Genomic DNA, 26,373 nt, shown 5'->3' on the forward strand with positions numbered 1-26,373 from the left:
CTGCTATCCCTGGGGCCTAGAGAAGAGTTGAAAGATTGGCCTGGGCTGGCTGCTGGTGATTCTGGTGCATCACAGAGGTGGACATTTGGGCCCTGGAACCACTTCAGAGTGACCGGTGCTGACCAGCGACGGTGATCAATGGAACGGACTGGTCTTCCAGGGCCTCTCGCATAAACGCCTCCTCTTGCGGCCCGAAGATGGCATCTCCACTCCACCTCTGGGAGCCCTGAGTAAGTCCATGGTCTCTGGCTGAGCAGCAGGGCCAGCCAGCAGCTGAGTCCCTGCTGGAGGCTGGGGTACCTAAACGGAACCAGCTAGAACTCAGCAGATGGTGGAGACACTGGGGTCTCAGGGAGCCTTGGGTGGCTCAAATTAGCCCTCGGTGCCCACGGCATTTCCTCCAGCATAGCTTGTTCCAATCCATCAACCCCCGTGTCCTGGTCAGGGGCCCCAGGCCAGATCTGGCCTCCAGGCTCCATACTGGGCCAGAAGCCCAAGATGGAAGAGAAGATGAGTCTGCCCAGGGCAAAGGTAAGGACAAGGCTTCCTCTTCTCCACTTGAGGTGTTTGGGAGCCTTGGAACTGCCTGGGAGACACCATGCGATGGGAGAGACCTCTGCCAATGGTTCCAGAAGTCAGGCCTGGGTCGGCTTTGACAAGTTGTGCCTCTGTGTCCGGAGGCCATTCTCAGGCCACTTGGTGGGCCACTTGCTCTTCCAGACTGGCAGACATCTCTTGGGGGGGGGGATTACCCTGGAACAACTGCTAAGACACCCCATTCCAGGGTCAGGAGCCACACAGCACCAGGCCCCAAAGGTCAGCAGGGTTGGACCAGCTGCCTGTTTGACCTCTAGTCCCTTAGACATTGCTGTGTGGCCCTTGGCCTGGCCAAGAATAGCTCTGGTCACACTCAGTCTCTCATGTCACTAGAGCAACTTGCCTTTGGACTTTTGCCCTTTCAATCTGGGCCATGAGGTGACATAGTTCCATAGACAGAGAGGCATTCTCCTCACAGCTCCTAGGAGAACTCAGTGATGGCCACTGCTCCTGCTGGACACTTCCTGCCCACTTGCCCAACCAGTCTGTGAGCTCAGCATATGTAAAACAAGTCTTTCCAGGGCCCAGCTCCCCCACTAAGGCTAGTCAGACTGCAGACTGGGACTTGTAGTCAGCATAGTTCAAGGACAGTAGGTGTAGACAGCTTCTGAGGAGGCCCCACACTTAGGTGGGTTGTGGCCACCAAGTGAGACTTGGGGCTGTGGTACCCACAAGCTATCCCTTCCTTGGCCCTCCTGACCACCAGGTTGGTTGGGAAATACAGGATGTGGGCCTGGTTAGTCAAGGCCAGGTACCCTGGACCCCTAACTCCACCTCCTTCCTATTTAGAATCTCCTGAACTCCCAATAACCTCCTAGCTGTGGTTTCTTCTTCCACTTGACTCTACCACACAGTACCTGATGCATCTTTCCATCCCACCCCCTCAGTACCCATGACATCAGCAAGCACAGGAGTGAAGTGGGGTGTCCTTGAAGGCTGTTTAAAACCCACAAGTCAGGGAATCGGGTTCCTGTGATGGGCACAGACATGTCCAGAGCCTCCTCGTCTATCGTCTGGGCTTTGGGGTGGTGACAGTCAGTGGCCTTGACTCAATCAAACAGTCCCTTCCAGGCATCTAGGGATGACAAGAGTCCTTTTTAAAGCCGGGAGGTCCAGGCCCACAGTCCCCTAGTTGTCTGTGGCCAAGGAAAAGTCCTATGGTAGGCTAGGTGCTTTCTCCCAGAGTAGAAAACCGGGTGGTCTCTGCAGACGGGGCTTCCTTCCCCTTGGCTCTTCCAGCCCCTAGGCCTCCGTCGTTTCTGGAAGTATATGTGACCCAGCGTGGCCAGTGAGTACGGGTGGACAGTGCTGGTGGATCTCTGAGAAAGTCATTACAAGGGAACACCGGAACATCCCCTCTGCCTGGTTTCTTCCTGCCTGAGCAGAATATAAAGATGACGACCGGGGCTTTGGCAACTGCTTTAGCATGACCAGAAGAGGACTGGTATCCAGGCTGCATGCGGGATAGTGGGCAAGTCCCAATTTCTCGTTGGCAGGAGACCATGCTGCATGCTGGACCCCAGATCCATGTATGGGTTTCAAGCAGCTTGTAGGTGACCAGTGAGATTTCTCGCTTCCTTGGAATTCCTGGATGGGCTACATCTCAGCTTGTCAGCCATTTGGATACCATGGGCCAGTGTCCTGCCCGTAGGATGTTCTACATCCTGTCCCTGACAGAAGAAGGGTCCAGGGCCCAGGGTCTGGTCAGCCACCTGCCTCTCCTGACTGAGGTCTCAGTGCAGCTACTCAGCCCCACCCTTACTCCTCTTCAAGCTTTCCTCCATGTCTCCCAGACTGCCCTGTGTTCTTCCTGGTCCTGGATCTGGGCTTCTTTCATGCCCAGAAAATATGGGAAGGGCTGGCCGCAGATGAACCGGGCGGATGGTGGGATGAATGACACTGAGTTAGAGGTGACTCAGCAGGGGCAGGCCCCGAGGACAGGCAGAAGACACAGGAGCTGGTGCCTGAACTCTAGGCCATGTGTAGAGCCACTCCAAAGGGAAGATGGAAGCTGCTCCTTCCTACAGGCCCGGCCTGTGCCTATGTTCCTGAGAACGCAAGGCAGAAGCTATGATGACAACCCTAAGCCAAGGGGAGTAGCGAGGGCCCTCAGGTGTGGGAGGGACTCTGCCGGCCAGAAGATTGGCCCAGGAACCTCTCTCGAGGTTTTGTTCTGAGAAGGGTCCCCTTCAAGTTACCCTGCTATCACACTGCCTGTAGCCACTTCGGGGGGAAAGACAAGAGGCCTCAAGGTCCCAGCGTGCAACTTCTAGATGAGACATGTGTGACAAGTGAACCCAATTACTCAACCCAAGGCCCCAAGGCCAGGGAGTACTGCTTCGACAACAATGAAGGGAGAACTTGCAGAGCCTTGTGGGAGCCTAGATATTTGTTACACATCCGGTCCTCAGCTATTGCCAACTGGGCATGGGGTCCACACCAACTTCAGGAAGAAGCCTGTCTGCAGAATCAGAAGAGAAGAGCAGGGGCCTGGAGCTCCTGGTTCATTAACCAATTTCCAGTGCATGCTCATCCATCACCGTCTTCGAAAAAGAATAATCAGTAACATCCTCCCCACTTGACTAGAACCAGGTCACTAGGGCTGCCTCAGACACAGGCACAGAGGTTCTAGCAGCCTGAATGCTTGCCTATCTGTGCCTGTGTGTACCCTGTGTATGGTGTGAGCCTGTACAAGTGTACCCAGTATGTGCTATGATTGCACTTGTGCGTGGAGCTGTCTGATCCCTGACCCTGCAGTTGGTTGAAATGTTAGGAGGATGGGTTACTCTGTTTGCCTGAGGGCCAGTGCTGCCCCTGTGGCATCATGGGCTTTGCACATGTGCCTCTCACACACCTGAACCTTGGGCATCAGGTTGAGAAAGGGATTGGAGAGCTGAAGGCGAGGGCAGCACCTGGCAGAGAGGAAGGGAGCTCAGGGCTCATCCTGGATGAATCGGGAGGGAGGCTCTCCCCAAAGACCTCAGTTACCCCCACAGTGGTCTTCTCTTCCAGATGGTAGGGACATGGGAGCCACTTATACTCCAGACGTGTGACAAACATTGCATGGCTCTGGGTTTGTGGGACTAGGAAGAAACACTGGGACTCATAAATATATTTGTTGATTTAAAAAAAAAATAATCTCTGCAGTTGGGCGTGGTGGCACACACCTTTAATCCCAGCACTCAGGAGGCAGAGGCCAGGGCAATCTGGTCTACAAAGTGAGTCCAGGACAGCCAAGGCTACACAGAGAAATGTTGCCTTGAAAAACAAAAGAATATAAATAAAATAAAAAAGTTTACTAGAAATGGTTAACTCTTTCAATCTTGTACCATTGTTAATTTTGAGGCAGACTGAATCCATGCCATGACGGTCTGTAACTGTTTTAGCCCACACTTACCTTAACAGACTTCGAAGAAAAACACATTTGAACTGAGGCTTTCCTTAAAATAAGGTAGATGTGGGAGCTGGAGAGATGGCTCAGTGGAGAAGAGGACCTGGGTTCAATTCCCAGCACCTACATGGTGGCTCACAACCAGCCACAACTATAGTTCCAGGGGCCCTGAAAGCCACAGGCACCAGCATGCTCGGGATGCACAGATCTACATGTAGGAAAACCACCCATCCACATAAAATAAAAATGTTTAAAAAAGAATGATAAAGTAGCTGGTCTCTGGGCCAGGTCTCAGGCCAGAGAGTGTGACTTCAAAGAGAATTTGGAGGCTTGCCTGTTATCACGGCAGCCAGCTGGCTCCCCAACATCCTGGAAGCACACGCTGATAGTGCTCCCTGGAAACGGGCCATGGGGGGCGGCTGACAACCAGAGGCTGGGGCCCTCCCTGGCCACAGCTGCCAGGCCATGTTCAGGAGCCACATGTAGACAAGGCCTGGGCAGCAGCCAGCACCTCCCAGTGTCTCATGATGATGTTATCAGTGTTCGAGGAACATTCCAGAAGAAATGCGCCTGGTGTTTATTCAACACTTGGCTTCTCAGCAGCACAGAAGCCTGTGAGGTGTCAGCCTGGACTGCTGCACAGCCTGGGAGCCATGTACATGCCTGTGTCTCACACATCTCAGCACCCTCATTCCAGTCAAACCTCTTGTAATCTCGTTCTTCCCCTAACGTAACCAAATGTCCTGGGCTGCAGTGCTTCGCCTAAGGGCCCTTTTGGGTAAGGTTGTCTGCTGAGGGCAGCCAGTAGTTTATAGTTCCAGCCTGCGGTGGGTGGAGTAGCTGCTCTCAAGTACACCATGGTGGGCAAGCTGAGGAATGCCAGTTGTAGCATGCTGCTCAGAGCCTGCTCCTCTCCTTCCCAGCTCATGTGCAGTCAGTCCTCTTGCTGGAAAATCCCCAGTTCCCTCCAAAGATGGTCTAGGGTGTCCGTGGCCCAGCCATTAGGAGAAAGGGGTGGGGTGGGGGCTCATGAGCAGAGGGAGACTGTGGACAGTCTGAAAGGTGAAGTGCCCTCCGCCCATTTATTCCATCATTCAGCCAATGGCAGGGCCCAGGTAGAGCTCCATGGCTTCCTGGCCACAGCAAAAGAAAGTGCTGGGACAGAGCAAAGGGCACACTGCATCAGTGTATGTGCCAGATGCAGCTGCACACTGTGTCCCTCCTCCAAGACCTCTCCTCCCAACCCAGTGAGGTCCCACAGACTGCCCATCTCAGAAAACTGCTAAAACCCCAGGTGCCAAGATGCCAAGGCCAAGTTCCCTTTCTGAGAACCGTCATGCTCCCGGAAGAGTCAAGAGTGTGGGCAAATTTATAAATGGAGTCACTGTAGAGCTAGTTGACTGTATGGAGTCAGGTGGAACACACGTGTGATCCCAACAGTTGGTAGCCTGAGGCAGGAGGTTTGCCACAAGTTTGAGGTCAACCTGGGCTACACAGTAAGACCCTGTCTCAACATCAAAATATGCTCAGAGCACAGGGCCCTAAATTTAGTGACTGTTCTCAGCACATGCACGCCAGCATGCACTTTCTCTTCCTCTCCCCTCCTGATCCCCAAATCCTGGGATCAGAGCAGAGAGGAGCAGCGTGGCGCAGGGCTGTGAGCATTTGGCCTCCAGGCTGTTTCATTATGCCACCCAGTTGGATAAAGGTTCCCACCACCCCAATGCTTGGCCACTCAGTGGTTCAGAGCAGTACCAAACCCCATGAGACTCCTAAGCATCCAAGTGTCCACGTCTGTTGGAGTAGAGGAAACCAGGGTGGGTGCTCAGCAGTTTAGGGGCGCTCCGTGCATTCTGATTTGCTTTCGTCTGAATCAAAGGCTAGACAAAGGCAGGGTGAGCTGGATGGCTTGTCCAGGCTCAGGAGGTCCTGCTTCAGCAGGCCGGCAGCTAGGAACACCAGAGCAGACACGGAAAAGGGACTGAGAGGACTCATGACCGGGGACAAAGTCCAGGCCATCCTGCAACATGGCTTGTGTCTGTGTGTCTGCTGAGATGAGGTCCCTCAGTGTTCCAATCACCAGGACTCATCTTGGCCTCCCTCCCAACTACCACACACTTGAGTAAGGACAGGGTGGGGCGGGCAGGCCCAGTCCTGCTTAGGACAGAAGAAACTCCATGGTCAGGGTCCGGGCTCAAGGAAGACAATGCTTAGCCGCCAAGTCCCTTGCTCTGTGGCCATTGACGCTCTTCCTTGCTGGGCATACAGTACCTGGGAATGCACTTTGGAGGAAAGGCCTGCTCCTGATGGCTTGGCCCCATGGTGATGACCTCACACCATGAGGTAATACTGAGCTCATGTGACTGAAAAGTCAAAGAGGAACCCAATGTCCCGTATAAGGGGACACTCCCAAAGACCTAACTTCACTGGGCCCTCTTCCTCCCAACAGTCACCAGCTTCAACACAGGGTCTGGAGCTCGGCTACAGTGGCATTCCCACAGCTGCCCATCCCTATGCAGCAGACACTCACCCTCAGGGAGGTATCCAGGGCTGCCACCTGCCATCTCCTGAGCAGAGGGTGACCAGAGAAGCCAGGCTCTACCTCAGGGATGGAGGAACCGGGGTCCTGTTATGCCCCCCTACCCCCCTGCCTCGCTCATTTCACACTTTAAATCAGCGTGGAAACCAGGGAATTGTGCATTTTCACAGAAACGCACTGCCATGTGATTCACGTTTATTCTATAAACATCGGAAAGTACACAAACCTAGAGAACTCCCATCATCCACACAGAGAACCGCTTTCTTGGGCTCTGCCTCATGTCCGTCCACATGCTTCATCTGAGGTGAAGCGGCCTACAGAGCCCCGCATGGCCACGGCGTCTAGCCTCTGGCCAGCCAGGCGCTGCTCTGCTCCTGTACATATCTTCATGCAGCAGTTATGAGGCTGCCCCAGTGATGTCCACTTGTGCCATCTGCTGTGTGTGACCTCTGTGACTGACCTCAACATGAAGCTGGCCTTGTGGAGCCTGGAGGGTGGCCCAAGGTTCCCCAGCAGGAGCATCGTGAGAAGGTGCTAGCCATGGCCAGACTGGAGTCGCCTGAAGCCACATCATGGAAGTCTCAATACGCAGAACACGAGGAAGAGGAGAAACCCTGTAGGCGTGCCAGCCACACTGGACAGCACGCGCACCACAGGCACATTTAGGCACACTCGCCTTCTCTTCATGAGAATCTATTTCCCCCAAGAAAGGAAGCTCCAGTGTCCTCAGCAGATGGCTGAAATGGCCTCTAGTGAAGGGAACTTGAGCCTGTGTCCAGACTGGCTCACTTTTTAAATTAATTAATTAATTAATTTGGTTTTTTGAAACGAGGTTTCTCTGTGTAGCCCTGGCTGTCCTAGAACTGATCTGTAGACCAAACTGACCTTGAACTAAAAGGGATCTATCCGCCTTTGCCACACCCAACTTAGACCAATTTTCTCTTATCACTTCCATTCACCAAACGCCCTAAGGTGCCCACATCAGGACTGGAGGACTCACCTGCTCTGTCCAGGCAAAAGGCCAAGGCTCTACTGTTGCCAGTCCCCACTCATGGGGGCTGGGGAGCTGTGAACATGTGTGTCCCCTTGTAAAAGGGTACAGACCACTGTGGGAGGGTTAGTGGCCCCATCAGCACCTCCCAGAAGTAACGTGGAACACGGGTCAGTGTGAGTTGTGGGACCTTTGTGTGCTGCCTTCACCTTCATATCCCAATAGCCCACTCATGCCTAACACAGGTCTATTTTGCCACCCAGGTAAGAGATAGTCTGGGCTGGGCCTGTTCTGCCTTCAGATCTTAGTAGTAAAAGGCAGTGAGGAGCTTGGGCTGAGAGGCCAAAGCCACAAAAAGGTGTGGCCTGGCCAAAGACAAATGATGTGAGAAGCAAGGTAGGCAGCTGGGGTGCCCTGCTGTGACCAGGGTCCCAAACGGAGCTGGGAAGGGATGCCAAGGGCTGAGGGGTAGAGAGCTTCTTGACAGGCGTCTAGTAGTTCACACAAGTGAAGCCCCCTCAGATCCCCACATGAGCAACCACCCCAACTCTGCCTGCCCCCCAGCTGTGGGCCCTGGGCTTCTTCAGCACGCAACTAGGACAGCTGTCCCAGGATCAGCCAGCCTTGGAAACGCAGGAGTGGCTGGCTCTATGTGGGAAGTGAAGCCACAGACGGGCTCCAGGCCATGGGAGCCACAGTCCTTCCATCACTTTATTTGTCCTCCCCAGCAGCTCTTCCTTCCCCTCCCCTAGGTGGCCACTCAGGTACAGGACAGGGTTCAGAGCTGTGCTGCCTCCCACCACTCGTTAAGTCCCTTGGCTCTCACAGCACACGCTGTCCTGGTCAGAGCTGTTTGCCACCTTCCAGCTGCATCTGGTGTGCCAGCTGCTGCCCGATGGTCAGCAGAGGACTGGCTCTGTAGGATGGGCTGGCCAGGAGCTCCTGAAACCGGGTCCTTTCTTCTTCCCTGAAAGAATGGAAAGCAGAGGTCAGCGTGGGAAGAACAAGGACCCCAAGACCCACACAACAGGCCCAGACACCCAACACTGGAGCAGACAGCAGAGCCCAGGTAGCCACGAGCTACAGTGACAGGGCGTCAGGACTTCCGGCAGGAGGCAAGGGCACACAGGCTGCTGAGCATGCACCGACCACAGGTAGGGCCGCCCTACCAGTCTGTCTAAGAGCACTTAGCTGGGGGCTGCTGCCAGGGCAGAAGCTGACAAACAGGGAGCAGAGGCAGCCATGGGCCCTGAAGACAGCCTTATATAAGAGGTGCCTTCCTCCCAAATAAGCCCAAAATAGATGTGTACTAGAGAGCTTTAGGCAATGGGGCAGCAACACAGCTTCGGACACAGGCAGCTCAGGGGGCCTGGGTGCCTTAGTGACCCTGACCTCTCAGATATGCAAGAGCCTCGACTGTCAGGTCCTCTCAACTCTCTCTCTAGCCCAGTGTGGCCACCTTCAGTGGAGCCGGGAGACACGGGCCTGTGTTGCTTCCACATGCAATGTCAGTCAACAGAGAAGGCAAATGGCACATAGGCGCATATGTTTGAATTGTTGGTCCTCAGTCAGTGGAACTACTTGGGAGAGATCAGGGATGTGGCCTTGCTGGAGAAGGTGTGTCACTGGCAGTGGACTTTGAGGCTTCAAAACCCACACAACGGCCATTCTCTCTTTTTCTCTACCTGCTGCCTGTGGATCAAGATGTAGAGCTCTCAGCTACTGCCTGTACAGGCAACATGCCTGTCTGCGTCCCGCCTTGATGCTAACGGACTGACCCTCTGAAACATAAGGCAGCCCTAATCAAATGCTTCCTTTTGTAAGAGCTGCCTTGGTCACAGTGACTTTTCACAGCAACAGGAGAGCACTTGGAGGGAGGTGCAGGGACAGAAGCTGTGGGGGCAGGCCATATCCCGGCAGGTAGAACTACTGCTGTCCCAGCCACAGTGCAGAGGGAGCTGCCCTGGTGCAGGCTAAGCTATAGCAGAGGCTCGGGCAACTGCCAGAGAACCAACAGGCCAGGTGGATGCCGGCCCAGCAGCAACTGTGTATACTAGCTGCCGTCAGACAAAGCTAGTGAGAAAGAAGTGTGTCCACACAAGAGGAGAAACAAGTAAGACACACACACAATAAGCCTGAAAGGGGTCACGTGAAGATGGACTAAGAAGTGTGGGAGAGGGGCTGGAGAGATGGCTCAGAGGTTAAGAGCACTGACTGCTCTCCCAGAGGTCATGAGTTCAATTCCCAGCGAGCACATGGTGGCTCACAACCATCTCTTCTGGCCTGCAGGCAGAATGCTATATACATAATAAATAAATCTTTTTAAAAATAGAAGAAGTGTGGGAGAGACGAGGAGGCCTTGAGAGCGCACAACGGTGTTCCAAGTCTGAGAACTGGGAGCCAGTCTGCAGGACAGGGATGAGGCTAGCTGGGCCTATTGCCTGGGCCTGCGATGCTAGCTGCTCAGAAGGCTGACGCACGAGAACAGCATCTTCAAGGCCCGCCTTGGTCAGAGAGAGTTCAAGACCAGGCTGGGTAGCTTAGTAAGAACCTATCTTAAAAAACAAAAACAAGAGCCGGGCAGTGGTGGTGCACACCTATGATTCCAACACACAGAAGACAGAGGCAGGTGGATCTCTGTGAGCTTAAGGCCAGCCTGGTCTACAGAGCGAGTTCCAGGCCAGTCGGGGCTACAAACACAGAAGACAAGGTTTATCCCAGCAGTGGAGCTCAGACAGAATGTCTGAGGCTCTGGGTACAATTCCCAGCACTGGGAAGAGAGTTGAGGCTATAAAGTTCAATACAAATTTCCAAAACAAAAAGCAATCATTAAAAAGACCTTACTTAACCCATACACTGAAAGGGCATGAAGGGCTTCAGGAAAATTTGACACAGAGCATGCAACACTAATAAATAACAGCGGTTCCGTACAGACAAAAGAAAAATGTCATGTGTTGGTGTGAGATCTAGGCCGCTTCGGGTCCCCCCACCCCCACCCCAGCTGGCAAACCGCTGGAGCCAAGTGCACAGAGGCTGAAAAGCAGAGCCAGGATCTCATGCCCAGAGGCTCAGGGATGGCTAAGTTCTCACACTAGATGCCATCACCTCTCCCTGCAAACACCAGAGAGGCACTCAAGGCCTAACTACAGGGCAGCCAAGTTCTTGGTCCCCAAAATGGCTCCCACCTGGAGTCAAAAGCCAAAGCCGGTCAGAGAAGAGGGTGGGAGCCAGAGCTGGGAAGGGGTGGGGCAGGGCTGTACTCACAGGAGCTGCTGTCTCTGGGCTGTGCTCATCCGGCTAAGCTCCACTGGCCTGGGCTTGCTGGTTGCCCTGCTGTGGACACAGAGAGTCCAAGTTAGTCTGACACCGCATTTCACCAGACAATGTGTCTCTGTGGCGCCCCTGGTGTCATGAGTTCCATGCCGCACACTGGCCATGGAGCCTGGGTCACCTGGGTCACCTGGGTCACCTGGCTCCCGTATCTGGAGCTGAAATCCACACTATCTGGGCCCTTGTCTCACTCCCTAAGGTTCCTGTGGGATACCGAACAGACTGTCACCCCAGGAAAACACATCACATTTGTACCCTGAGTCTGCCACCTGTCCAACCTTAGTGGAGAACAAGCCATCTAAGCAGCAGCTTGCCCTGGCCCCTTTACTCCACTGCAGAGCAGAACCGAACTGTACCCACACACAGACAGCACTTCTTGACACAACACAGGCACCAGGCATTGTCCTCTCACTTTTGATGAGAAGAGAGGGCTATGCTACTAGAGGTATGTGGCAACGGCCACTTCAATGTGATCTTAGGAACCAGGCACAGACACCATATCTGGCCTTTGAATGCCAAAGTGCACCGAGGGACCTTCTGGGGCAAGAGGGTCCTGCCTGCTGACTACCAAACCAGGATACAGTGAGAAGATTCTCAGGACCCTCCAAGCCACTACACTGGATCTGACGTGGGGGGTTAGCCTGAGTGCCTGGGCTCAGTGCGAGGTAGCACATCTCCTAAGGTCAAACCCAATCCTGGTGGCTCCAGTGATGGCAGAGTATCCCTCCACCATCCCCGGGAACCTGACTCAATATGGGGAAGGGAGAAGCAGCCCCACACCCCAGCAATAGAGCTGGGCACAGAGAAACCCAGAGCCTACCACCTGACAAGATTATTTCAGAGATGCCATGCTAAAAGAGTGAAGCCCAGAAAGGCAGGCAGCCAGAGGAAGGGCGGAAAGCACCATGCCCTGGGCCAGTACCTAATTTAGACTCCCAAGCAGGAGGCTTGATCTATTCATGTTCCTCTTCAAATATGAATGAACCACACTTTGTGTCTTCTCCGTGCTTTCTCACACCCAGGCCTCTGGTCCCCTGGGGAAGGACTGTCGGGCTGCACGCAACCCTTTTCCTGGCCCAGTCTGTTAAGACGATAACTTCATGCTTGTTTGCTCAGCCTTTCCAGAGGCCCCAGAACCCACTGCGGTATGAGAAGCAGCATCTAAGCAGTGGTGGCCAGTGCCCCCAGGACAGCTTGCAGAGGACCACTGCCTCAGGTGACCAGACTTAGTGCTCTCAGTCCCAGAGGCTACATGATGGGGAAAGTCCCCTAAATGCAGTCCAGGGCTGCTCAGAGAAGGGTGGCAGCAGCCCGGGTCTTACAGCACTCTGTGCTCAGGCACAGACAGACACAGGAAGCAAGCAAGAGCACAGCCTAACCCCTGTGGAGTTCTTCCATGGGCAGATGGTGGACTTCCTAGAGCACAACCCCATATGGTGTTCCATAACTGAAAACTTTAACAACAGTAGACTTCTAAACACACAACAGCCAAAAATAAACTCAGAACCAAATGCAGAATGAACGCAGGATGTTCTGGGCAGGATTTGCCTTCATTGCATTATGCACCTTTACTGCAGCCTTGGTCCTGAAGGCACAACAGAGCGTGCAGTGCCAGGCAGCACTGCTTGGCTCCTCATGCAGGCTGTCACATGGGAGGAGCGGCAGTGTTCTTCCTTTGTGAAGTTCCTAGCTCTCAGGGAAGCACGAGGGTGTAAATGTGGAAACGACCGCGTGTGATGTGTTCTTATCGTTCTTCACGCCAGCGTCAAATCAGGGCATCTTTGCACGGTATTTTTAGAATCCTCGATTTTAAAATGGCTGTTTGAGTTGCTGGCTTGAGTTTCATAAAAATAAATAAGCAGATAAACAAATAATTAAATGAAATTTTGCTTGGAGTTAGAAATAATTTCCAGGATTTCTGAAACATATATTTTTTGTCCTCTGTTTACTATGTGAAACAGCATTCTTAGCATTTATGATTATAGAATTAAAATGTTATTAACTCCAAAAAATCCTAAAGATACTCTACATCCCTAATAATAGAGAGCCAGGATTTATTAATTTTTAAAAAAGATTTGTGAGTTCGAGGTCAGCCTGGTCTACAAAGCAAGTGCAGGACAGTCAAGGCTACAAAGAGAAACCCTGCCTCAAAAAACCAAAATAAATAAATAATTTAAAAGATTTGTTTCTATTTTTACTTATGTGGGCATCATGTGTCTAAGTGAATATCATGAGTGCAGGTGCCCATGGAGGCCAGAAGAGGGCATCAGATCCCCTGGAGCTGGAGTTACAGGTGGCTGTGAGCCACTCAGTGTGGGTGCTGGGAACTGAAACAGGGACCTCTGCAAAAGCAGCAAGCGTTCTTCATCACTGATCAATCTCTTCAATCCAAGATTTAATTCTTTATGTTAAACAAGCATATTCATCTCAGAATGTAAATAGGCTTTTTCATCTTTAATAAAGGTAAAATTATATGTATCCCATAGGATTGTTTTAAAAATAAACTTATTTATGATTTATTCTGTCAGTGTTTAATTTGTACACAAACCTATGTACTTGGGACCACATAAAATCTTCTCAGGAAGCTAGCATAGGGGCGCACACCTTTAATCCCAGCACGTGGGTGGCAGAGGCAGGCACACCTCTGTGAGTTCAAGGCCAGCTTGGTCTGCATAGTGAGCTATAGAGTGAGAACCTGTCTCAAAAAAACAAACAAACAAATAACAACAAAAACATCTCCTCAGGTGCAAAGGGGCCATGAGTAGAAAAAGCACAAGCCCTGTCCTAGAAAATTTGTTTGTTTGTTTTTGTTTAAGACAAGGGTTTGCTGTGTAAGCCCTGGTTGCCCTACAACTTGCTCTATAGAACAGGTTGACTTAGAACTCAGAGATCTACCTATTTCTGTCTCTGGACTGCTGGAATTAAGGGCATGCACCACCACGTCTGGCCAGTTGTGGAGAATTTCATCTCTCATAAGTAGGTTGGCTGGTGACAGGCAGCATGGCCTACAGTGTACCTCAGGAATGCTGCAGACCGTCCAGCCTAGCTCCACTGAGAGAATAGGCACTACCCTAGGTACCTGCAGGGTACTGTGAAGACCCTTAGGCCATTCTGCCATGAAGCAATACCAGGCCACACCATGGACCTGCAGCAAACCAGGTAATATGAAGAAGATGACAGGACTGTCCCACAGCATGTCCCTTTGAACCTAGGACATGAGGAGGAATACGACTGTGATAGGCAGAAACTAGTTGGCCCCTAGGGTAACCATGCAGATACAGCGCCTTCCTTCTCACTGAGAAGAGCACTGCCCAGGACAAGGCCAGTTTAACACAGTAAAGAGATACTCGGGGTCTGAACCCCCAAGGGGCTGTCAGGGTGCAGGTATGGAGAAAAGCGGCCAAAGGCAGAGCAGAGTCGCTGTCACAGCTGCAGTCCTCGGTGCTGGGTGAGCCTCCCGCCCTGACTCCAGCTCTGCCTCTGGGGCTCCCCATGCTCGGCCATGTCTTTCTTCCCTTTGCTGTACAAACCATGACCACGATAGACGAGCTCTCAGGGACCACTGAATCCTTCTAGAATCCCCCAAGTGGAGCCAGCAGTCTCCGGTGCGTGAACACAGCTACCAGAGTGAGGACGGTCTTGTAATTGCTCTTCTCCTCCAAGCACATGTGCTCAGGTCAGCACTTGGACTGGAGCATCTGCTCTAGTAGAAGACTCTGGTGTGACCAGCACTCCAGCCTCAGAGCCAGTTACCTGGCCTCATTCTTCAAGGCAAGGAGTCAGGCTCCTTGGAGAAACACCCTGTTCCAGGACCAGGCAGAAGATGCCCAAGGTGAGCTCTAAGCATCTGCTGATGTCATAAAGTGAGGAAGGAAGCACTCAGACACCCACTGTGCACACGGGCAGATCACAACCACCTGGGAGCTACTGAAAGAAATGCCAGTGGCCGCCGCTGGACCAACTGCAGCAGTAAGTGAAGCAGCGTTGGATGACAGCCCTTACACATAAAGGAGACACTCACGAATCTACGAGAACCTCCATTAGTGATGGGTAAGGAATAGGGGAAGAGGCAAAAGCCAAGACTCTGCAAACCCTGCCCCTGAAGAGAGGGATCATAGCTCCCCACCCTGGGCCAGGCATGGCCACTTCCTTCCCAAAAGGCAGAGTGGAAGGGGACAAAGTGTGAGCTTCTTCCTGGCAACCTAGGTCTTTTCTACCCTCACAGAAACATGGGACAGACTTCAATCAAGGGATGGCAAAAATCCCTCAAAATAACAGTGACTCACTGGGCACTGGTGGCGCACGCCTTTTATCCCAGCACTTGGGAGGCAGAGGCAGGTGGATCTCTGAGTTTGAGGCCAGCCTGGTCTACAGAGCAAGCGCCAGGATAGCCAGGGCTACACAGGGAAACTCTGCTCTAAAAACCACCTCCTGCCCCTCCCCCCCCCCCCAAATCAACCCTGCCTAAGTCTGAAAAGCTCACAGCCAAAAGGAACCTGAGGAAATGGAAAGCGCACACATCAAGTTTCCTCCTGTTAGGATTTCATTTGTGGTGTGTGTGTGTTCATATAGGTATGTGCATGTGTGTGCATGTGTGTGTGCATGTGTGTGTATGTGCCTATGAAGGCTAGAGGTCAACCTCAGGTGTCTTCCTCAATAACGCTACCTTATTTTACTTGGAGCTCATCAATTTGGCTAGAATAGCTGGCCAATGAGCTCCAGAAATGTTGCTGTGTCCACCTACACAGCACTGGGGTTACAGATGCCACATGCAGGTTTTTACATGGGTGCTGGCGATCCAAACGCAGGTCAGGTAAAGTGCACGGTGGGCATCTCACAGACAGATGCTTTAAATCTATTACTACATATGGTTCAACCCTGGTTCACTGAGACAAACTCACGACACTAACTTAGATGTTAACAGGGAACTATCTTTGCTATTTTTCTGCAAATCTAAACTACTGCTTGTTTTTCTTGTTATTTTGAGAGAGGGTCTCATGATGCATAGCAGGCTGGCCTCAGCTTTGCAGCAATCTTCCTGCCTCAACCACTCAAGTGCTGAGACTATGGGCACATCACCACACTTAGCTTCTAAAGCTGTTCTGAGACACAGCACAGTCAACTGGTTGCCGCAGAGTGAGGGAGGCCAAGTGCTCGGCTCCTGCAAGCAAGCGCTCAGGGCGGGGCAGGATGGGAACCTTCTCCTATCACAATGAAGCAATCCTGGGGAGGCACATGGCCCCAACACATTCCTCTCGGGGCTGGTAGAGCAGGCTGTTTATGTAGCTCTCCCACTTCTGGGAGCCCCAAGCACATTTTTCAGATGAGAAACTATAAAGAGGGAAGGGACCCTTGACCAGGGTCACATTTTTTGCTTAAGAACCAAGAATGGAATCTGCACCGCTGGCTCTGTTCGGCTGCTGAGTCTTGACCCCATGTCAGGCTGAGTCTGGCCGGAGCAGAATGGGTGTTCCATCTTGGGAACCCAGCCCTTGGCCATCCGGTTCTATAGCATGTCAGCCACCTGCCCTATGACAAGGGTGAGGGCTCACAGACAAGTGCACACAATCTTCGTTTTATCCTCAGATGAAAATTCAGCAGGAGAGAGACTATTTTCTAAAGGAAATAAGAAGTAACACGCCTTGTGTGGTGGCTCACACCTGTAATCCCAACACTTCAGGTGGAGGCAGGGGGATGACATTAAGTTCAAGGTTAGTGTGTGTCACTCAGTAAATTACAGGCCGGCCAGGATAGTGAGGCCTTGTCTCAACCCTAACCACCACCACCCTCCAAAAAACAAAAACAAAACCCCCCACAAACAGTGACAAACACTGAAAGCCAGCAGCTACGGAGAACAGCGAGCCCTGAAGCCCCGCCGTCTGGCTGAAAGCACAGCTCTGCAGTTCTGAGAGCCCCGTGCTGCCCTGTGTCCATCCCTCATCCCCTCATTGCACAAGAAGGATGGGTAAAGTTAGGGCTGTGTGGGTTCCATGCCCTTACTGAGGGCTCCACAGAGTGCCCAAGAATAGAGTCTCGCCCTTGGCAGGGGTGGGGGAGGGGGTGCACAGGCAGGTGTCAGGTGAAGGTTCACTGAAAGAGGGACATCAGAGCTGTCTGCAAGGGGAGCAGGAAAGCCAGGTGGACGCACGGCAAAGGCCACGAGGCTGTGCTGACCATGTGCCTAGGATGGAAACCGAGGCCAGAGGAAAGAAGGCACGAGAGAGCTCACATGGGTGGGCTAGTCAGGCTCCCGCCGGGCCTAAGCCAGGTGCCTCTTTGACAACAGAGTCACAACATCCAAGGGCTCAAGTCAAGGTGAGGCTCTCTGAGCCATGTGTGGCTTGAGCGGTGACTCACTCACCTGGCAGAGATGGGAGCCTTTGTAGCCGGCTATCAGTCCCTCTCCTGCCCTCTGAATTCAGGGCTGTGGCGATCCAGGGCTGCCGACCACAGCTCTTACGAGGTGGCCGGTGCCAGACACTCACCATGTGGTCTGCTGCTGTCTGCGGCTGGCCTCCAGTTCCTGCAGCTCAGGTAGGGCATCCCTCAGGGGGTGCAGGTCGCCTACCACCACCATGGCCCTGCGCCTTCGTTCCTCCCTGAGCTTCTGCTCTGCCAGCTTTATGGCTTCAATTTCTGAGAGAGACAGGAGTATATGCCAATTAAACCCCACTCCCCAGCCCCCTCAGAAGCCACCAATGCCAAGGTACCCACTAAGTTATGTGCACCCTGGGGCCTGTTTGCTCTCAGAGAGCATTAGTGTTCTTTGTTTCCCCCTGCTGTCACCTGCTCTGCGCCCCTAAAGACTTGGGGGGCGGGCCAGCTCTGAGTTATTTTTTTCTCCTTAATCACAGAGGCACACTTTAATTACAGGGCTGACTATGTCAGCTTGGAGCTGCAGAACATAGGACTGCCTCCTCTGTAAGGGGTGCAGTGCAGGGCCTGGGCACAGACACAGGGACAGTGAAGGCAGGGCCTGGGTTCCATTTCCATAGGTCACTTACTGAGAAGCCAGTGTCCTTTATCCTGGGCAATCTAGGAGAGTGGCCTCCTAGGGAGGCACAGGGGACAACAGGCAGCAGGTGGGTGGCCAGGTTGTATGCACAGTGCTCATGAGAGAGCAAGCTCAATGCAGGGCATAGCCTTGGGATCTGATCTTCTTCGAAAGATCGATTGAATTCCAAGTTGCGAATGTAACAAGCACTTAAACTTGCTACTTGCCTGCATGTGGCTGTGGGGTGTATGCAGTTCTGGGATAAAGCCCCACTCTCTCTGGGAGACACAGCAACACAAGGGCCTTTATTCAGATTCTTTGATCTGATCCTAGCTGAGGCGGGTGAGGCAACCAGCAGCTTCCCCCTCAGCAAGACACAGCCAACTCTGCCACCCCCTACAACTGGGAAGGTACCTCACAGGGCAGGTCAGACAGGCTACCCTAACCACCCCAATATGTCAGAGTCTATCACTTCACCCTGAGGCAAAGACGACCCTCTGCCCAATGCAGCCTAAGAGACTTAGTGGATTTATAAAGTGACAATCTCATAGGTTTTTTTTCAGTCTAGGTGGAACAGAGCAAACAATTCACTTAGCAGCTCATCAAAACCAGCAAGCAGCTCTTCCCTGAGCCAAAGTGGGGGGTGGACGGGGTGGACTGAACTTCCCTGGAGCCACTCCCTCATGCCTGCCTGCCTGCACTCATGCATGCGCGCACGCAGGCATACACGCATACTGGCAGACCCAGAGAAAGGAGAGCAAGGCTAAGGAAGAGATACAGCCCAAACACACACAAGCAAATCTAAGCCAGAGATGTGCAAACAGGGTGGTCCAGGTCTGCAAGTACGGCTTAGTGTCTGGAAGTTCTTATGACCCACCATGACCCATAGCAAGCTGCCTGAAAGGGAAGAAAACCTGGTCACTAGACATGCCAGAAGAGACCTGGTAAAACTCACTATCTACTCATGGTAAAAGTTACAATGAAACCATAAATAGATCCAAGACAGTAAATACCTTGTTTCTACTGCACTCACAAGACAAGGCCAACTGCAGCCTGGCATTCCCATCATCAGCTCACTGCTACCAGGGAGGCAGCGGCAGGGGACAGCAGGGGACAGCAGGGGAAAGCAGGGGAGTGCTGAGGGTCAACACAGAGGTGTCCAGCCTCATTCCCTAACCCACACTGCAACAGGACTTTTAACCAACTGCAGAAACTAATCGAAATCCTACTCTCAAACAAAACAAAAACAACACCCTCAATTAGAGACAGGAGGGTAAGAACCTTCAAGGTCACCAAGGACAGTCCAGGATACTCAAGACCTTGTCTCAAAACATAAAAAAACTCTCAATGTGAACAAAACGTTACTTAAATAGACAGAGCAAGAATACAGGTCTACCCTCAAAATAAAGAAGAGTGAAGCCCGGGAAAGTACCAGACAAAGACAGAGCAGTGGCTGTACTCAGGGCCGCCCCTCACCCCCTGCACCCAAGGATGAATTGATTACTTGAGTTGGACACTCTCTCTCAGTAAGTAGAAAACCACCGAAAGCCAGAACACAGTCAAGCCGCGCAGTGCACTGGGATCCAGGAAAGGAAATCACAGCTACTGAGCTGCCTCAGACCAGACAGGCACATGGAGCGTCATGCCAGCGCTAGGCGCTGTGGAGCGAGTGATCAGCCGGGTCCACAGCCACAGCAGAGACACACTGCCGAAGGTCCTGGAGAATCCAGTATAGACCGCTACCAGACCTAAGACATGACCTATGCATGGTCACAAGACATAGGTTGCTATTTTCAAAAGCTCACTTGTGGGCTGGAGAGATGGCTCAGCAGTTAAGAGCACTGTCTGCTCTCCCAGAGGACCTGAGTTCAATTCCCAGAAACCACATGGTGCCTCACAACCATCTATACTGGGATCTGATGCCATCTCCTGGTCTACAGGCTAATAGAGCACTCATCTACACTAAATTTGCCCAAAACACAGGGAAATACATGCATGCACGCACGCACGCACGCACGTGCGTGGGGGGGGGGGGGGGACACATACAACACTGATGATGGTAACTAAGGAAACGCAGACTAGTGGCGAGGCCTATGGTGTTCCTAGCCTTGATTCAGTGTTGGTGGCAAACCCTCCTGAAGTCAATCCACACTGCAGCTCCAACCACAATCCCTCTCAGCTTCCCTTGTCTTTAAGGAAAATGACAAATAGTAAACAAATGGAAATGCTGGGAACCAAGAACAGCCAGAACAACCAAAGACAAAGGTGCAGAGGAGGAGGCCTCGTGTGCTGGCTCCGCCGGCTGCAGCTGCCGTCACTATGGACCACAGCACAAGCACGGAATGGAGGATAATCCAAAGAGAACCATCTGCAGCAGACTGTAGCAGGACCACCCACCCCCTCACGGCAGACAGGCAGGTGCCAGTTCAGGATGGACCACAGCCTGAGGACAAGCCAGGCTCTGACAATTTCAGAAGGAAAATAGAAAAACATCTCCAGGATTTGGGATTAGGTGTCCTTTGTTTGTTTGTTTGTTTGTTTGAGACTGAGTCTACTATATAGCCCTGGCCGTCCTAGAACTTGTTGTTAGGTAGACCAGTCTGGCCTTGGACTCACAAGCGGCAACAACACACTGTAACCACATGGAAAAAGAAATATAGGTTAGATTTTTTTTTTTTTAAATTAAACTCCTGTAGGCAAAAAAGAAAAAAAGGTTAAGAAAATGAACAAAGCCAGGCGTGGTGGCACACACCTTTAATCCCAGCACTCGGGAGGCAGAGGCAGGCGGATCGCTGTGAGTTCGAGGCCAGCCTGGTCTACAAAGTGAGTCCAGGATGGCCAAGGCTACACAGAGAAACCCTGTCTCGGGGGAAAAAAAAAAAAAAAAAAAAAAAAAAAAAAAAAGAACAGGTAAGACAGTCTGCAAGGAATACAGTGCACACACACAGCTGACCAGGGCCAGCGGGTACCCAGCACACACAGAAAGCCCCCAAGCTCAGTAATAAAAACATAAGAGCACCTCAAGAAAAATGAACCTCAATGAAGATGAAATACAAATGAGATGCACACACACGTCAGTGGTCTTTCATGAAACAAGGACATCAGCCCGTGTCACCGGATGCATGACTGAAGACACAACACCACGGGTCAGCATGGCTGTGGGGCCACAATTCCTGTGCTGCTGGAGGGGAGCACACGAAGGACTGCTTCAGAAGACTGTCTGGCACTGCACATGAAACTAAACAAGCACCTGCCCTATGACCCAAGATTCCATTCCTAAGTACTGACATAAGAGACTAAAACCATGTCCACAGAAGGACCAGAGCAAACGCTAAGACAGCCTTACCCACACAGCTGAGATGGAAGAGCAGACATCCATCAGCAGGAGACGGGCAGCAGTGAGGACCAGTAACGGCGCGGTGCCTGTCAGCCACGGCACTGGTCACTGCTGCCTGCAGGGCAGGGCAGGAAGGCAGAGCCCTGTGTGAGTGCACTACCAGACATGGCAGACCCACCCACAGACAAGCTAGATATGGCACCTCGTACCAGGCAGTCAAGTGGCACACAGAGCTGTCAGAAGTTAATGGTGACGTCAGGTAAACACACTCTTCATTGAGAACAGAAAGGGGATCAAACAAGCTAAGCCCTAGCCAACCTATTTGTAGACAAGCATGCGAACGCCTGCAACTTGCTTTAACAATGCACTAAGAAGGGGCTGATGGGTAGATGGGAATGAATCAATGAATGGCTGTGATAAAGTCTTATGGCCAGGCGGTGGTAGCACATGCCTTTAATCCCAGCGCTCAGGAGGCAGAGTCAGGAGGATACCTGATTTACAGAGTGAGTTCTAGGACAGCCAGGGCTACATAGAGAAACCATGCCTCAAAAAACACAAACAACAACAACAAAGAAAAGAGTAAAGTGTTAACTGAAGAAGACACGGCTTACTCTGTACTCAGAAGCCAGCATGGAAACAGTCGAGCTACTAATCTCAACCAAACTGAAAAGGAAGCCAGGCCAGGGAGTCAGGCAGAAGCTGAGAACTGAGCAGGACTAGTGACCAGTATGCAGGGTTCCTGAACCCAGTAGATGAAGTGTCCTAACAAATCTAATCAGCAATGGCAGGACACAGATAAAAATGACAACACACTCAGCAGTTAACAGCTCTTCCCGAGGACCCCGGTTCAGTTCCCAGCACCTACATGGTGGCTTATAACTGGTTATAACTCCAGTTCCAGGAGATATGATGCCTTCTTTTTACCTCCGCAGGCCATGTGGGCCAAGCACTCATATACATAAAAAAGACTGTCAATGAGAAAGCAAGGCTGGACATGTAGCTCAGTGGTAGAACACTAGTCTAGCATATAAAAGGCTCTAGGTTCAATCCTCAGTACCAGAACAGGGTGGAGGTGGGGGCAGAGGGAGGAAAAAAGTAACACACAGCCTTTTGCTGACAGAGTCTCAGATCTGATGGAATTAGACCATTTTAGAAGAAACCATGAGCAATAAAAATTGACTCAAATCAATCAGCCACCAGGAATAAAAGCTTCCACATCAAAGAAGCACCCACAGACAGAGGAGGTCCACGCCGAGGCCTCAGCATCTCCTGCCCCACAGAGGGCACACCGCACAGCCCCGGGAGGCCTCAGCACCTCCTGCCCCACAGAGGGCACACCGCACAGCCCCGGGAGGCCTCGGCACCTCCTGCCCCACAGAGGGCACACCGCACAGCCCCGGGAGGCCTCGGCATCTCCTGCCCCACAGAGGGCGCACCGCACAGCCCCAGGAATTGTGTGAGAAATGAAGAGGACAGCCTATTTCTTTAAAAAAAAAAAAAAAATCCAAAAAGTAACAAAATATAAAACTAGTAATCATTGAGGAAACTGATCAATTTCTACAAATACTGCTTCCCAAAAAAACATCCTTTTATTTAAAGTTTTCAAGAAAAATTACCTTATTTTCCAAGAATAAAATAAAATAAACCACATTTAAACATAAAAGAATGTAAAGATGAAAATGTTCCAAATTAACTCCCAAAGTTGGCAGAATCACACTAAAAAGATAACAGCTAAGAAAAAAACTACAAAGCAATCTTTGTAATTTTCAAATAAACACAAGAAAATGCTTAGGGAAAGTCACACATAATCAGGGCTATGGAAGATGACGACCCTACTACAGGAAGGGAGTGAGGGGAGAGCCGTTCCATCTGCCTGACCGGAGAGCAAGACCAAAGTCAACCTCAGACATGCAAGCCTCGCTGCCTTATGACAACAATCTCACAGCTGCCAGGCAGAGGCACCAACATCAGGAGCTCACAGTCAGGTCTGGCGACCCACAGGTAAGCTAGCCTGGGCCACATGGACTCTATCGTGAAACAATAACCAGCCTCAGCCAGGCCTGGAAAGAACTGCAGACGGCCTCCCCTATGTACACACATGTGTGTGTATGTGTGAGCCCCAACACACATACATGTTAGCTCTGTATTAAAGCTCTCATCATGGAACCCCAGCTAGAGCACTTTTACCCAAAGGGACAGAGAACAACAGCTTTCAAGATGGTTTTCAGAGAAGAAGGAGGTTCAGGAGGCTCCCACACAGGTGTATACCCACTTTGGGGACAGACCACCTCATCCTGCCCTGTTGCTGACTCCCTCTATGTGACCCAAGTGAAGCCACACACTGCTACCTCCAGTGTTTCCTAGCGAGCTCCTCCTGGAGCCCACTATGGGGCACAGGTGCCTGAGTGAGAACGAGGCAGGTGTGGCTAACTCCCAGGATACAGTTATGAACTTACTCTGTAACCATCGCTCACGGCGAAGCCTCAGCTTTTCCTTCTTAGGCAAAATGGCCTTTGGCTCTGTACCTGAGGAGAGAGAGCACATGAGTGAGTAGTGAGGTCGGACGGTGTCTGTTCAGCCCAGGCTCTTTCCATCCCTGCAGAGGCAAAGGTCACTGACAAGGCAATCAGTCCTAACCCATCAGCCTCAAGGCTCCATGCAGTGGTGGGCCGCTATGCTGCTACAACACCGTAAGGCTCTCCGAGTAAGGCTCTCTGAGCTTAGCCGGGCCCCCAGTATATTTGGGAAATGTGAGGAAGCCACAGCACCACCAGCAGGCCCTGGGCATGATACACCTCTGCCCTGCTTGCCAGCATTAGGACACAAAACATAAAGTGCAGGGGCCCGTGACTCCTCCTGTCCCCGTCACCAGAACACAAACCTACAGCCTCTCACTTCTGGCTCTCCATCCTATCTTTATTGGTGGTAGTGTCGCCTGCCTGCTTTTGTCCTCTCTTCCCTGTGCTCCTGGCCTCAAATAGCCCACTATGGTGTGTTGGCACATCCCTGCTGTACCGCCCAGCTCTATGTGCTGAGGTGCTAGCTCCTGATTCTTTATGATGGAATGGCAGGCGGCCAGGCATGGAAGCTCTTGCCTATTATAGTCCTAGCACTAAGAGGCTGAGGGAGGAGGGCTGCTCAACTGCCTTAAGTTTGGGGCCAGCTTGGGCTACACAGTGAGTTTCAACTACAAAGTAAGACCTTGTCTCAAAACATTTTTTTTTTTTTTCCGAAAGAAAAGGCAGTTCGCTGACTGCCTTGGAAGACAGGTGGGATGGTTAGCTCTGGCTGTTAAGCTGACATAATGGGAGTGTCTCAATGATACACTGTTTCTTAAGTGGGTTGAGGGGGCAAGAGCCACCTGAATATGGGCACCACCATTACGTGGCTGAGCTCGGGACTGAATGAAAAGCAGAGGGCAAGCTCAGCACCAGCGTGCTTGCATTACGTCACCACTCTGCTCTTGAATGTGACCAGCTGCTCTGAGCTCCTGCAGCCGTTATGTCCCTGAATTGATGGAACTGTAACCTGAAATTGTGGGTCAAACAAACCCTTTCTCCCGTGTGTTGCTTTTGCCAGCTTATTTTATTAGGGCAACAGGAAATGAACAAAGACATGGGTCTTGGGAATGAGAAGCTGGCTCAGTGGTGAAGGGCACTTGCTGCTCTTGCAGAGATCCCAGGTTCAGTTCCCAGCAATGACATGGCAGTTCACAATTATTTGTATCTGCAGCTTTAGGCATCCTACACCTTCTCCTGCCGTCCACAGGCACGGCGCGCCCTTGGTGCACTTACATATGTGCAGACAAAATACTAATACAAATGAAAACAAGCGAAAGAATTGTAAGGGCACAGGGTCCACATACAAAGGTGGTTTAAATAAAATGAAGTCCCCTTTGCAAATGAGGCCATCAAGGTGGCCCTAATCTTACTTGCCCTTAGATGAGGACCATGAAGCAGGTCACTCGATGGTGGCAAGGCCACACAGAGGGAAGACACAATCTGCCAGCCAAGGGGGACCAGGAAGACCAAGCCGGCCCCCCATGCCCCCGTCACAACTGGCACTCACACTTCTCCAAAACCACGGAGACGATATGCATTTAGATGAAGAACAAGCAGCCAGGGAGAGGCCTGGGGAAGACCCCGTCTCTACTAGTCACCACCGCAGGCAGAGGACCTCTCTGTGGCCAAGTGGTCAGTTGCCTGGGGACCTTTAAGATGTGTCTCCACCAGGAAGTAGATGACAAGGCCCCCTTTTTCAAAGGAGAAAACCAAGGCTAACACCAGTTAGACCCCACTGATTAACCGGAAGTCGACTGCCTGTGGGGCTGTGCGCGCAGAAAGCACTAAGGACACTGATGGGCTGGCTCTGAGGGGGCTGGCCAATGCCAGCTGGGCTTCCTCTCCTCTAAGGACTGCTGCAGCTAGTTAGGGTCACTGCCCAGCCAGAGCGGTTCCCCCCTGCCCACAGTAAAGAAGTAGGACTAAACGTGGAGCTGAGGTACACTGAGACAGAAAAAGGAGCCCCTTACTGGCCACTGGGCACAGCCTCCTAGTGGGATGCCTAAGTCTACGAACCTCACTGGTTGGAAACAGCAGGACTGTGGAGCGGGCGGGTCAGGCCACTATCTGCCCTAGAAGAACACAAGGATGGCCCACACCCTTGGCCTTAGCTGCCTTATTTTCAAGGCCTGACATGGCTTTAGCTCCCAAGAACACATGTAGAAAACAGTCTCCTGCCACCTTATGCATGGAGACGTACCTGGATTGTACGGGAGAGAACCTGTGCATTTAAGGACAAACAAGGAAGAAGCAAGTCTTGTCAGGAGAAGCTGGAGGCCCTGCTTAGCTACTTCAGCCTTCGCTGAGGGACCGGGCACGAAGCCTCACTCGGCAGCTGGTGCCTCAGTTCCTTCCCACAGTTAGGACCAAAGGGCTGGAATCTTGTGGCCATGCTTCCGGCCTGGAGCTAACCTGACCTCCTGCTCCCCACCAAAATGAAAGAGCTGGGACTGCACACCTTGCTCTGGGCTGGGGTGTGGCTGGGTGGGGGTGGGGGTTAGACTGCTCCCCCAGAGGGTCTGACAGCTGGAGCATCCACTGTACTGCTGCACTCCAGTGTGCCCTAGCACCATACCTAGGCAGGAGTCACATGACTAGGCGCAATGTCAAGCCACAAGTGAGGCAACAACAAG

General features: G+C 52.0%; 1 protein-coding gene across 1 annotated transcript in view; it reads right to left on the reverse strand.

Moving 5' to 3' along the window:
• Positions 1-8,285: 8,285 nt before the first annotated feature.
• The window catches only part of Slx9 (SLX9 ribosome biogenesis factor), a 28,815-nt gene continuing 10,727 nt past the window's right edge, over positions 8,286-26,373 (reverse strand). The window contains exons 3-6 of the mRNA XM_051153293.1: positions 23,636-23,704; positions 17,334-17,484; positions 10,783-10,851; positions 8,286-8,485 (exon numbers count right to left, since the gene is read on the reverse strand). Coding sequence (XP_051009250.1) covers positions 8,362-8,485; positions 10,783-10,851; positions 17,334-17,484; positions 23,636-23,704 — 413 coding nt within the window. The 3' untranslated portion in view covers positions 8,286-8,361. The remainder of the gene's footprint in view (positions 8,486-10,782; positions 10,852-17,333; positions 17,485-23,635; positions 23,705-26,373) is intronic.

Source organism: Acomys russatus, chromosome 11 (assembly GCF_903995435.1).
Source record: "Acomys russatus chromosome 11, mAcoRus1.1, whole genome shotgun sequence".
Taxonomy (NCBI): domain Eukaryota; kingdom Metazoa; phylum Chordata; class Mammalia; order Rodentia; family Muridae; genus Acomys; species Acomys russatus.